At 36.8% G+C, this 14,525-nt stretch overlaps 1 protein-coding gene across 1 annotated transcript in view; it reads left to right on the top strand.

Moving 5' to 3' along the window:
* LOC113059776 (NADP-dependent malic enzyme, mitochondrial-like) overlaps positions 1–10,563 on the top strand; it is a 32,591-nt gene extending 22,028 nt beyond the window's left edge. Inside the window, exons 2-4 of the mRNA XM_026228356.1 lie at positions 7,554–7,687; positions 10,163–10,312; positions 10,422–10,563. Of these exons, the coding sequence (XP_026084141.1) occupies positions 7,554–7,687; positions 10,163–10,312; positions 10,422–10,449 (312 nt within the window). The 3' untranslated portion in view covers positions 10,450–10,563. The remainder of the gene's footprint in view (positions 1–7,553; positions 7,688–10,162; positions 10,313–10,421) is intronic.
* Positions 10,564–14,525: the final 3,962 nt, after the last annotated feature.

The following is a 14,525-nucleotide window of genomic DNA, read 5'->3' as shown; positions in this document are numbered from 1 at the left end:
GAAAGACCAATTTTTCAAACCATGGTTCGTCTTTGGAGAAAGATGAGGGTTATGCTTGATGTTTGATGGTTGGTCTGTGTAGATATTCATGTGGGAGTGTTTTTTTTTTTTTTTTAACTATAGGCACTTTTGGCCCTGTTAATTTTTAGAAAATATATAATTATTAAAAATAATAATTCAGTTCTATTCATTATTATATTATTACTATAAATTAATAAAAAAATTGTGAGAGTTTAAAAAGCATGTTATTATTTATTAAGTAAGGTTAATTCTCACTAATTCCCAGTAATGAAAATCCCCACAGTGAATTTTCCAATTCAGCTGCATAGCAAAATGTGTATTTTTGCCTTTAATTGCATTTTTGTAACATTTTAATACTTTTTTAGGTAATTTGACAATTATAGCTTGGTTGTAAATGACACTCAATATAAATAGTTTGCTTGCAATGTACCTTGGTTTTTATGTGTTGTTTGTCTTTAGCACTTTATAAAACACACTGGCATTCAGGAAAAAATATTAGGAGAAAAATTTTCAGTGGGTTGAAAATATTGACTAAATTATAAAAAAATGTTTAAAGGTGCCATATGCAAAAATTGAGGTAAAAATATCCATAACATGACCTACACGCATCAAAAGAATGAGAAGAAATAAGGGCGATGATGTCATTAAAAAATTTCAAGTTATAGTGCTGCAGAGATATCAACCTTAATTAGCATTAGCATTACTAGCCCCGGCCCGACAGGTGTCGTAATACCAGTTTCGGCCATGGGAGGCGGTATGCGGGCAACATAACCACCAGCCAACCTGCAATACACGAATAACTCGCACGGCTTGTGGGCGTGCCTGAACCTGATGTCAATCGTGTGGAAAGTACAGCACAGTACTTCATTTCAGTTCAGGGAAGAGAGAGAAATTATGGCTCAAGCCCTTGGCAAGAGACCACCACCCGCTACAGGGAAACAACCACGCTCAGAATCACAAATCAAATCCGATAAGAAAAGGAGCCGAACCTGAGTAAACATCAGCACTGCTTTTAATCGCTGGAGACAACTGATGGACCTGAAAGAAATGAGGTTCGACTCTGAACTTGCAACATTTCTTTTCGATTGGTAATTTAGATGCTGTTAATATTTCGCTAGAAGTTTGTTTTATATGTTTGTGTATTTGTTTTCGGGAAGTTATAACATAGAAATGTATCGAAGGCTGTTCGATAAACATGCTAATGTTAGTGATGGCTAACCGTAGCTGCGTTTGATTTAACTTAACGTTACCCATTTTATTATATCATAACTAACCTGCTCTGTCTAGTCTGTTGGTCTCCGTGTCCTCTTTGCTTCGTGGTTTTTCTGTGCGTGAAAAAAATGATGTGTGGCCTGAAAGTGTGTGAAAAGAGTCAATTGCGTGTGTCTCAGGGTGAATGCTTGAGAGTTTGCACATTAGCTCCCAAGCAGAATAAAGGACAGGTTGATTATTGCTGTTTAGCGTTTGTATTAATCTATGATGTGTCCCTGTTTGCGTACAGGGACATAAAAAATAAATTAAAAGCGATACGTGTACCAAGGTGTCTGAGATTGTTCATTTTAAGTAAAGGATCATAATATTTCGTCCACAACAATATTTAATGAGGTTAACTTATAACTCCTTGTGGTTAGTCTGCACGAGATCAACAAGCTTGTTTGCTTTGCGGCCGCTTTAAATACAAAATAAGCATTCGATCTACGTTAGAGCGTCTGAGCGCTCACAAATCTTTCTGCAGCGTCGTGAGCAGAGCGGCAAGAGCGATTTTTGACACTCTAGACGCCGGCGGTGTGAACGCACAGTTAGGCTTCGGCTATGGCTGTAGTGTTGTTGTGAAAGTAGGGGCGGAGCATAGAGACTATGCCATTTCTCGTTTGTTACTCTAGAGTAGACCAATTCACTTTATTGAGGTATATTGCCCCCATCTGGTATGGAATGTGGAGTATGACTAGATTTTTTTTGCCAAACATTACAGATGGCACCTTTAACCTGTTTTCAGAAAATAAAAACCAACCACTGGAACATAAAATTGCTCAAAGTTGAAGAAACTCCCTTGAGCAGTCTTTTGGACTCACTCTAAGAACATTGAGTCAGTCCAGAATATGTGATATTAAAAGTCACATTTCAGATGATAAAGAGTAATTTTGGAAAGTGGAGGTTATGCAGATGGCAACTTTTCTCACCAGTGAGAACACAAATACAATGCTTCATCTAAAGCAGCTCATTATAGTGCTGTTGACACTGATGTGCTTCACAGACTCTCATGTATTCTCCATTACTGGATCGAGAAACATCACTCCCTTTGTAAAGTTCCACTGTAGAGCAGCCTTACTTTGCTTTTCTTCTGCCTTGGTGCTTTTTTGGCACCTCTATGGACCAACTGCAACATTTTCCGTGTACAAGTACTGGGAATTTCAGGATTCAGATTGAGTCGTTTGAGTTGGAATCCCTGTGTTCTTCAACATGACCTCTTGCTTAAAGCTGTAGTCTGGCTTTTATCAGGTCAAAAGCAAGGCTTTTATGTTTGCCACAAAGAAGTGCTATGTGTTTGGGGTGGTGGCATTGATCTTGAGATTACAGGTTGGCATGCATATAAGCTCTCCTTGCTTGAGCTTGTGTGGCCATAACACACGCTGGCATATAACACACAGTCTTTATTGTGGTTGTTTTGCATGTGGAAGTGTTCACACATTCCTGCTTTGCCTGTCCCATAATTGCTACAAAAAGCGAAGCCGTAACAACCTGAACCAACAAAACATGGCAGGTCCTATAATATAAGCATTTCTTTGCATTTTGACTCTTAAACAGATTGTTATGTTTATGTTTATCGTTTACTTATCACTATGTTGTTACAAACCTGCAGGATTTTCTTTATTCTTTGAAACACAAAAGATGTTGTTTCGTTGTTTCATTTGTTTGAACAATTTTGACTTCCAAAATATATTCTCTTGTCAAAAAATACAGTTATTCAGCTTTGTAAGGCTGCACAATGCAGTATTACAATATGACTGAGATTTATTTAAATCCATGCACTGTGTCTTTGTTCACACAGACACACACACACACACACACACATACATATATGTATTTATATATTTCATTGCAGCTTTAAAGGCTCCCAGCAGGTTTTTTTTTTTTTTTTTTTTTTTTTTTTTTTGCCAAAATATAGCATGAATTAATTGAATTATTATTTTGATCATTTTTATGTTGATCATGTTGTAATAATAATAATAATATTACAAATATATTTTACACCACTATGCTGCATTAAAAAAAATTATATGTATGTATATATATATATATATATATATATATATATATATATATATGTATGTTAGTAATGTTAATAATATTAACAGTAATCCCCCAAAATCATGTAGCCCTACACGTTGGAACAGAACATTTGGATTTATATTCCCCTTTTAGTGCTTTTAAATGATGCATCCATCTGGACAAAAGGCATTTTACTCTGTTCTTTATTCTTTTCATGTACTACTGTTTACAACATTTTCTATCTAGATAGGCGTGATACTGTGTTTTCTGTATATAGAGCAGGATTTGCGAGTCTCACACTCATCTTAGCATCTTGGCTTTGCAGAGTCTCTCTTAACCAGTGCCAAGTTCCTCACCATTTCCCACGCCAGCCCCGCCAGGAGCTCCAGGACTCATTTCTCTAATCTTGCTATCCATGCGTGCCATCAAACAGACCACTTTCCCCAGTCCAGCCATCCATGGCCACAATCAGAAAGCCAGTCCTGGGGCCTGTGGATGTGCCCTTCAGAGTTCTGCCCGCAGCTCCATTGTCAGAGACATTAATTTGCCACTTGGGCCCGGTTCCACCAATGTCTCCATTACACGTTTGACACAAGGATCTATTCAGTTTTCGTAGAGCTGTCTGAGTAATTGTATTTGATTAGGAAGAGCTGTTCTCATTGAGAATGTCAGGTGATTTTGCTTTCGAGTCATCATTAGTTTTCTCAAATCACTAATTAGAGGAATATGTTGCCTAAAGACCAAAGCACCTGACCAAAACATATTCATGCATTTGCATCTGTCAGTAAAGGTCAATGAAATGCATCTTTAAGTCAATATTTGTCTTGGATATGTTTGGAACAGCTCTCCAGACGGTATCGTTAGTGTTTTAACAACCCTACAAAACAAGAGAAAGGAAATCTGATGTAATTATACGGATAGTCTTGCATAAACCACCAGCTTTTCAAGCAAAATAGAATGTCCGTTTTTAATCACAAAGGTTGCAATTCAGACCTGGCATGGCTCTTAAATACAGACCTTCAGTTGTGGACTGAACAGTTCGTTTCAGAAGATGACAGACATGACAGAATCTACAAAAAACATCCGATGGCTACTGAGTAATGATTTTTATGTTTTTGCCACTAGATCTTTCTAGAAGCCAAAAAGTGCTGTGGCATGCTGTTTATTGAGGGCTGCATTTTTAAGTTTGAATGTCAATATATATAATACATCAATATTCATATTAATATGTTGATTTTGTTTTTATATTTTTATGCACATACACGTAAGTATTTATAATAGAAATATTAATATAAAAATATTTATACATTTTGCTTGCTTTTCTGGTTTTGATCTCATTAGCTAAATTTGTATTGTTTTTATCAAATTTTCCACATAAACGGATATTACAGAAATATAGCATTAAATTTGTATCTCTTGAAGTAGCTGCCCACTGCTCCGAGTGTGTGTTCACTTCTCACTGCTCTGTGTGTGCACTTGGATGGGTTAAATGCAGAGCACCAATTCCGAGTATGGGTTAAGATACTTGGCAAATGTCACGACTTTCACTTTTTCACTTCACTTTCACTTATTGCACATGTGCAGCCTTCATGTGTTTAAAAGGACAACATATTTTTTACGAACAGACCAGTTAACAACCAGATGAAAAAGGGCTGAAAAGCCAAACTTGCATATACAGTCGTGGCCAAAATGTGATCAAAGAAGGCTATGAAAATTAATCTGCATTGTTAATCCTTTTGATCTTTTATTTAAAAAATGCCCAAAGATGTATCCTTTCATTGGATAATAAGAATTTAAAATGGGGGGGAATACCATTATGAAATAAAGGTTTTCCTTAAATACTTGTTGGACACAATTATTGGCCCCCCTAGAAATTCTTATGAGTAAAGTATCTCTGAAGTATATTCCCATTCATATTCACAATTTTGAGCACTCCAGCGTGATAATAAACATGAAATTATCCAGCCATGGCTACCTGTTTCACAGAAATATAAAGAGGAGGGAAAACAAAGCCAAAATGCTCTTAATCATCCATCACAATGAGAAAAACCCAAGAATATATTTCTGATGTGCAGCAAAAGATAATTGGGCTTCACAAATTAATTAAGTGGCTTTAAGAAAAGAGCTAGAGCAGTGAAAATTCCCATTTCCACCATCAGGGCAATAATTAAGAATTTCCAATCAACAGAAAATATTACGAAACTGCCTGGAAGAGGACGTGTGTCTATATTGTCCTAATGCATGGTGAGGAGGTCAGTTTGAGTGGCTAAAGACTCTCCAAGGATCACAGCTGGAGAATTGCAGAAAATAGTTGAGTCTCTGGTTCAGAAAACCTTAAAAAATATTGTTAAACAGAACCTACATCACCACATGTTGTTTGGTAGGGTTGCAAGAAAAATTCTCGGAGCTCATGCAAAAACAAACTAAATCATATTCATTTATCAGAAACGACTGGAACTTCAAAGGGGACTGTCTTCTATGGTCAGGTGAAACTAAAAATTATCTTTTTAGCAGTAAACACTCAAGATGGGTTTGGTGAACACTGAGATAAAAAGTACCCCATGTGTACAATGAAATATACAGCTGTATTTTTGATGTCGTGGGCCTATATTTCTGCTGGAGGTCCTGGACATCTTGTTTAGACACATGTCATCATGGATTCTATCAAATACCAACAGATAAAAAATCAGTAAGTCACTGACTCTGTTAAAAATCTTATAATGGCCCATGTTTGGATCTTCCAACTGTACAATAACCCAAAAACAACAAAGAAATGGGTCACTGAGCTCAAAACCAAGCTTCTGCTTTGGCCATTCCAGTCCTCTGACCTGAACCCTACAGAAAATGAGAGGAGTGAACTGAAGAGGAGAAGCTGGGAATCTGAAGGGTCTGGAGTGATTCTGGATGAAGGAATGGTATCTGATCTCTTGTGAGGTGTTCTCTAACCTCATGAGGCATTATAGGAGAAAATTTAGACCTGTTACAGTGGCAAATGGAGATTTCAAAAACTATTGAATAAAAGGGGGCCCTTCATTGTGGCCAATGTGTATTAGAGAAAAACATTTATTTCATAATGATTTCTTCCCCTGATTTAAATTCTTATTATCCAATGAAAGGATAAATTTTTGTGAATATTTTAAATAATAGATCAAAAGGATTAACATTGCAGATGAATTTTTACAGCCTTTGATCATATTTACCAAGGGTGCCGATATTTTTGGCCCTGACTGTACTTGTTTAAAAAGCAAATCTTGCATAGCCTTTCAGGGTTTTGGACCTTCCTTAGTGGTTTCTCTGAAGGAGCTGCCAGAGGCGTGGCAATGATGATGCAAGTCTGTCATTAAGGAATATATGGCTGGCTACAAATGCCACAGCTTTTAGTCCACACGGATATTCCTACATAGGCATCCATCCCTGTGGAGCTCAACAGTGCACATGTGGAGTCTGGTAATATCAATTCAGGCCCCCTGGTTGTAGCATTTGTTTTGTAGAGTTCAGGGTCAGGATAAATGTCAAGGCTCACAGCAGCAAAGTAGCAGTCTTGGCCTTTGGCTGTGCGCCACACTCTGGTGTGATTCAAACCAAGACCTCTGTGATCTCTCCTTGGCTTTGCTTGGATTACAGACTTTCTCACCATAACAAACAGTAAATTAGGTATAGAGCTGTATGGGCAGCTACATAAGGCATTTTAGTCATCTGAGACTAATGGATGGGAAATGTGGGGATTTATTTAAGCTTTTCCAAACAATATATTAATAAAACAGCTGCAGAGGCTTAATTGAACAAAGATTCATTATTGAAATAAATGCAAAGTTTATATGCTTCTTTTTACTTTAATAGCCCTTGTAGAGATTTTACATACCTTCAAAAAATGCGGACAGGAAAAATCAACAGGACATTGGCCCAATTTAGTTTAATATATATATATATATATATATATATATATATAATGAGAGAGAGGTTAGGTGTAGGGTTGGTGTAGGGACATAGAATATACAGTTTGTAGAGTATTACAATTATTTTCACAAAAACAAATGTGTGTGTGTGTGTGTGTGTCTGTTTATATATATCGTGCAGTTTTCTTATCAATCAGTTATCAGTGAATTAAATCATTTACTGTTTAATATCCTGTTTTGTTTTAAGTCATATTATGGAAGTAAACTAGATTCAGAAACATTCAGTTATTTTAAACTTAGTGCACACTGGTCCTGATATATTCATTAATATTGTTAATAGTTGACTGTAATGTGTCCTCTCTGCAGGGGATGGCCTTCTCCCTGGAAGAGCGCTTGCAGCTGGGCATTCACGGCCTGTTGCCTCCCTGCTTCCTCAGCCAGGATGTGCAGGTATTGCGGGTCCTCAGAAACTACGAGCTGAAAAAGGATGACTTGGACAGGTGAGGAAAAGGGATACTGGCTTCCATGTTGTTCTCAGACAGTCCTGCTCCACTTATAATTTTGTTGTCTCAAATCGATCTGTTGTTCTTTGTAACTAGATTTCACACCTATCAGATCACAGAAATAGTGTTAGATATAAGAGTTATTGTTGTTGCTGCCATTTGGATGATAAAAGTTGATCCTTTGTTACTTCAAGTAGGATTTTCCTTTTTTTTTTTTTTTTTTTTTTTTTTCGCTTTCTCTGTTTTTCTGAACTGCAAAGCAAAGGGACATCAAGAGTTGAATACTCCTGCTGGTTGATGGAACATAAAAGGCATCATCAAATATCATCTAAATAAAATCAACAGATCTTCAACTATCTTGTTAGTTATAGGATTTTCCCAGAATTCATTAGCCCCTGTTGTTAAGCCACTCCCAAAACAGCAGGGGATCTGTTTACATGTTTTGCAGGCCTGACCTTTCTTGAAATTTTTTCCTTTCATATCTCAAGGCTACCAGTCGTGTAACAGTCTTTGATTTGTCCTTTCAGACAGTGGATGTGATTTATTTCTGGATGGGTCATTTTCAGTCAATCTGACTTCGGCATGCATATTACTGACTGCTGGAGCAATGAGGGATTCTTTCCCAGGCTATCCAAGTTATTTTGAAGTTCTTCTGCCTGTATTTTTTTGAAGGGATGAGAAGCATGCCAAAATAAAAAAAAACACATTTGAAGGTGATTTTGTCAAAGTTTAAAAAAAGAGAGTTAGTGCTTTCATGGCTTGGATTTGGGAGACATTTATTTTTGACAGTTTGATAACAAAGGCCTTTGAAACCAGTCTCTGCCATAAGCAGTGGTCAACAGACAATAGAACGAAACAGACATTTCACAGCAAATACAATTCATCAAATAATACACAGCTTCTCGTTCTGATCATTTGTTTGATTTATCAAGCGTACACAAGGAAAACGTTCCTTAAGGTCCAGAATTATCACGCTGGTTAACATGTTGGAATAGTACTCTGTGAAAGCCATTACTTCCAAGAGTTTATTGGGAATACATACAGCTTTACAACAGCAGTTGGCTTTGCCAAAATAGAAGAAGGCCAGTCCAGCTAGATTCTAACATACCCGTGTCTCAAGAATGACGATTGCTTTACTCTCCTGAGATACTGTTATTGCCTAACTGCATCTCAGGAGAGTAAAGCAATCGTAATTCTTGAGACATGGCTTTCACCCACACATTTCACCCTGACAAACACTGTCAGAATGCTGCATTCTAAGTTAAACATGTCTGTCATGACAGAGCTGACATTAATATAGAGTTCTATTTCTTCTCTTCCTACCTTTTACAGCCCTGTTAAACATCTGTTTTCTCCTGCCCTGGGATGGTGGGCACACTTTTCCTGAGCCAAACAAGCGAGATATTATGCACTTGCTTTCATGGAAAGCTTGCTTGGATTGATGGGGAATGAGATGTGGTTAATTTTTTAAGCTTGTTCATTTGGAACAGATGTAGAACTTGAACATATTTCTGTAGCAAGGAACTTGTGTCTAAGTTCTCTGGGGGCATTTTTGTACAGTATGGATTTTTCCTAGCATTTTGACATAAGCAGGGAGAATCCCCCATTATTCTCGCGCTTTGTTTCAAGCAACAGTCAAGACTTTTTAATGTGATAGTCTGGTCAACTCTGTACTACTTCTGATGTCAGTTTCATGTAATTTCTGTCCTAAAATGTTCCTCTGCCCACACTGTAAACCCAATCTGCTGTTACCATTGTTGTAATTAATGAATATATTAAATATAATACTGTGTATAAGTATATTAAAAATGTTAAGTTGACTACAGTAAGTACATCATATAAAATAAAAATAAAGACAAGCTTTGGTAGAAACTGTTCAGTCTGTTTTTCTCCAACATTGCCACAGTAGCCACTCTAATAATATTATTGATAATCCTAAATTAAATCCTGTATAGTTAAAAGCAACATGACTATTATGTTGTCCGAGAAGCGGTATGCGAGGGTGATTTCTTTAACATTCAGGGTTTTACTAGTCTCTTTTTTTCTGTTTCACACATTTTCTCTTCAGTCCTCATATTTTCAGTTTCCTTTTATACACCTTCTCACTCTCTTGTGGATTTGGGCATGACTTTAAGCTGGTGTCACACAAGCTAAATTGGAAACGACTCCAAAATGTGTGTGAGATGTCACACTTACTGACTGCTGTTGATGAAATCTCGCCCTTTTTACCACAAACACAGATTAAGAATTAAAGAGATATGACTGATTTAAACCAATGCGTTTGATATTCCCTTTGACTCCATGTCACATACTGTATCCAAAACCCCATTCTGGCAGCAAACTTTAACAATAAATTTACATAAGTCTGTGACACCAGCTTTAAATGTTTTGGAAGGTAGTTTGGGTAATCATCCCTTAAATATTAAGCAATATAATCCCAGGCGGTCCGATTTATATTCTGCTTTGTTGCAGATACGTCTTTCTGATGGGCCTTCAGGACCGAAACGAGAAGCTGTTTTACAGAGTCTTGACCTCAGACATCGAGAGATTCATGCCCATTGTGTACACACCTACGGTCGGCCTAGCGTGCCAGCAGTACGGCCTTACCTTCAGGAGACCTAGGTAAGAGACTGCGGAATGTAACTGAATTTTTTTTAAATAAGTTCTTTCTCCTTCAACACCTTAACTCCTTAAGCAAGCACATCCATCAAACTGACAGCTTCTCTTACAGCTCCTGGCATTGTCGCTCTGCTTTTTGAATTGTTCTACAAATCATTGAATATCTCGCCTCCAGGCAAATGAAACCGAATAACTCTGGAAAGTTGAAACATCTGTCTGGAGAGTTGAATATACATCCTGTCATAACAGAAATCTATTGTATGGTGGAATTTGAAAGCTGTTCTGTTAGATTTTTTTAGACTCCTTGAAGTATATTCCAGTATAAATAAGCTTAACCTTCAGTTAATTGATGAGCTTGGCGTATTTTATGAGATTGTTATCATTCTCAGCTTCCTGTGCTGGGTCAACTTATGATTAGTAGTCTTTATCACCTATTTTATATATCAAATTATGCCTCTTTTTTTTGTCTGCTGTACTTTGTGGATTGAATTAGATCTGGACATAATCAAAAATAAGAATGCATTTCAAGTCTTTTTATTGTTTTCAGATTCATTTTGAGGGAATTCCTATAGGATCCTTAAATGAGGGGACATTTTAGAGCTTTCCCTCAGTGTTACAAGAGAGCCTTTCGCAGTCTCCCTAAATGCAAAGTATTCGAAAAGAATGCCAAGCAGACTCATTACTTCTGATTGTATGATATAGGCAGTGGTTCTTAACTGGTGGACTGCAACCCAAAAATGTGCCACAAGTCTGTTCTGATAGGGTCGAAAGACAGCTGGGGATAATACTATGCTAAAATGCAACTAACCACTTAATTGTGCATCGTTAGGATAGTTAGATAAACATAAGGGAAAAAAGAAGGAAAAAAGCTTTCTTTTGTTGATAAGGGTTAAAGACTGAGGGCCATTCAAACTACTGTATTTTGCTGCAAATTCATCTGTCACTTAATAATATCACTTGAATATTTGACCCAGTGTTTTTTCTCATGTTATATATTCCAAAGATACATTTACAACCTTAAATCATTCTAAAACTGTACTTTTTTTCTGGAACACAAAGACAGATATTTCAAAACTTACTAAATATAATAGTTCAGATACAGTATATACTCCTTTGACTTTCATTGTTTTAGAAAAAATCCCTCAAAATATCGTATTTTGTTTTCCATAGCCTTGAAAGCAAGTCATACAGGTTTGGAACGACATGAGCATCAGTAAATGATGACAGAGGTTTCATGTTTGGGCGTTTTAACTCTTTTAAGCTTGTAAATAAAAAAAAGTTCTGCTGTTGTTTCTGATAAACAAGGAAATTCTCCAAGAGAATTTGCCGTCTTAAAAGGTTAAATCTTTGATATTCTCTGTTTCTCAGTGGTAATGATCTAAATGATTTTTTAAAGCAGATAACTGTGTGTGTGTGTGTGTGTGTGTGTGTGATTAGATTTTTCTCTATGGAGCCACCAGGTTGGAGCAATAATCTCAGGTTAGAGCAGCTAATCGCAACCGAAGACTATAGAATACCCAAGACATGTCACTATAGCCTGAAAAATAAGCTTTTAACAGCCCTATTTGAGCAAAAGTAACAATATTTATGACACAGTTGTTGTCAGATTTCTTTGGTGATTTCAAATATGAAATTTAATTGTAAGCTTAGTGAACAATTTTGGGGAATTTGGTGTTTCCCCATTCAAAGAGATCAAAGAGTTGCAAATGCATGCCCAAGAGGCATTTCAAAGATGGCCGCCGAGTGACATGACTTAAAGGGACTTTATCGCAACAATGTGAAATGCACAGTGTGAGGTACTGTTGGGTATTAATACCACACAGATAAAACACTGCAGCAGTGTGTTCCAGTCACATTAAGTGCTCAGCCAGGGTTTTTACACATATTTACTAAATGTTAATAAGAAAAAACTGAGGAAGTCTTTCAGATAATTAATGGCCTTGGGTAAAAAATGACCGGTACATTAATTACAAATGTATTAACCAGAATTTTTTATATATATAAGGTGGTGTTATATGCAGTGTTGCATAATGTAATGCTTTTTTTAAAGACAACACTGCATAATAAAACAGTTTATCATCACTCTCATTCGCCACACTTTACAAAAGCTTGATGAAATTGATGTCAGCTTTCCTGTGCTTTCCCAGTTCATATCAGATCTTTGAACCCCACATAGTGTCTTGGTGTGACATGATCTTGCTGACCCTCTTTTCCCACCATTGATCTTCAGACACAAGTGAACAGACTAGAGAATTTCTTATTTCTGAGGGTCAGTGAAGGCTCCTGGATTTTTGAGCTGCTAAGGAGTGGCTTAACAGTTCAGGGGGGGTGCTAAAAAACTAATTAACTTGTGTGAAGGATTAAACTTCTATAAGCTTCTAAATAGCATGCAAATTCGCCCACCTTGTGTTTTTTTTTTTTAATATACAGCAGCTTCGAAAAAGAAAAAAAAAAAAAAAAAATTCTGTGGTATTCAGAGGGCAGAATTCAGTAAGGCAACAGCTGTAGGGAAAAAACTGTTCCTGAGTCTGCTGGTCCTTGTCCGGAGGCTCCTGAAGTTCCTTCCATAGGCCAGGAGGTTGAACAGCCTATGGCCAGGGTGAAAGGAGTCATTAAGAATGAGGCAGCTCGATGTAGACAGAGTTTTCTCTGGATTTCCTCAATAGCAGGAAGTCTTGTCCCTGTGATGCATTGGCTGATTTTTGTCTGCGGTGCCTCTGAGCAGTTCCCATACCAGACTATAAGATGTAAGTAGATGCAATGTGAAATGGTTTGGTGTATTACTAAGTTTATAAAATAATCTTTTGAAAGAGGAGCATCATTATAGATTTGGACTTTTCTAGATTTAGTTTAGTTAATTTTGACTAGATTCTGAGTAACATGGGTTTGCAGTTGCAGCCTCCAAAGGTCAAAACTGCAATTGTCTAATTGCTTAGGTGTAAAACAGTCTAATTACAGTAGCTTTTTGGCCTGTTTAGAAAAACAACATAGATTAAGTGTGAGCCGGATATCTTTCCTGTTATTATTCCTGAGGTAATGACAGAGAGATTGCTTATAAGAGTTGTCATTTATGTAGAATATAGGGTGCACTTCTCCTTAAACTTTGTTGCCCTCATAAAGAGGTTTTTAAACATGCACTCTTTTATTGGCCACACACACTAAGACTGGATTGATGTACTTTTAGTAACTCCATTTTCCTTCATTTACCCCTTGTTTGAGGGAGCAGTTGTACCTTTTTCATAGGACTTGCGTTGAGTTCCAGAAAACCATCAGTTTAAGATTCTCTTTTTTTTTTTCTTTTTGTGGACATTGTGTAATATTTTGGAGCTCAAGTAGTATAGGCTTGGTGGGGTATAAAATCACATCCTGAGTAAACACACAGTCGTAGGTTGTGGAAAGTTTAATTTCTCTCTCTGTTCCAATTGGTGTATACTTCTTAATGTACCATCGTAATGTCACACTTTGTGTTTAGCAATTCATTCAGGGGCTTGTCACTGTCATGCTTTGGCATTATCTTCAGTCACTAAACAACTTCGAGATATATAGGTCTATAACATTTAATTGCATTGTTATGGACATCACAAATAATATACATATAGTACTTTTGACTTTCTCTCTATGGGTGTCTGCAAAGTTTGAAGCCACAGTGTTTTATAGCAGATTTTGTTAAAAGTGCAGTATTCAATATTACCCAATTCCAGGCCAGTGTTTCTCTCTAACAAATCATTGAAATTGGCTGTTGAAATTCCTTTCCCCCTGTAAATTTGTAGAACTTTACATAATGTATGTTTACATGCATAATGTTGACAGTATTGGTTGATATAGTTGTTAATGACAACATTTGTGTTAGAGGCTCCTAGCATCCTCCTGTCCTGTGAATTTGCATGCACTGTAGTTTATCTACTGTAGAGTATTTGAAGAACTGAATATCATAAAACTCATTTCATAAGATCCTATTTCCTAGTGGTAAGAGTTTGAATGATTTACCATTCTGTGATGGATGTGAATGCTCTCCAGTTACTCAGAAACCTTATTTTCCAACCACATTGACATGCAGACATGTTATGCTTTTTTGCTTTATCCTAAAGTAGGAATTAGAATCATCTCTGTGGGATAGTTTACTTTTCGTTATGAAAATTTATCAGATAATAAGGAAACAACAGCAAAAACTTCTGTGAGGCAAATTATGGAAGGAAGATTTAGCTGTTTTGAGCAT

Source organism: Carassius auratus, chromosome 41, assembly GCF_003368295.1.
Source record: "Carassius auratus strain Wakin chromosome 41, ASM336829v1, whole genome shotgun sequence".
Classification (NCBI taxonomy): Eukaryota; Metazoa; Chordata; class Actinopteri; order Cypriniformes; family Cyprinidae; genus Carassius; species Carassius auratus.
This window is presented reverse-complemented; position numbering and strand designations above follow the sequence as displayed.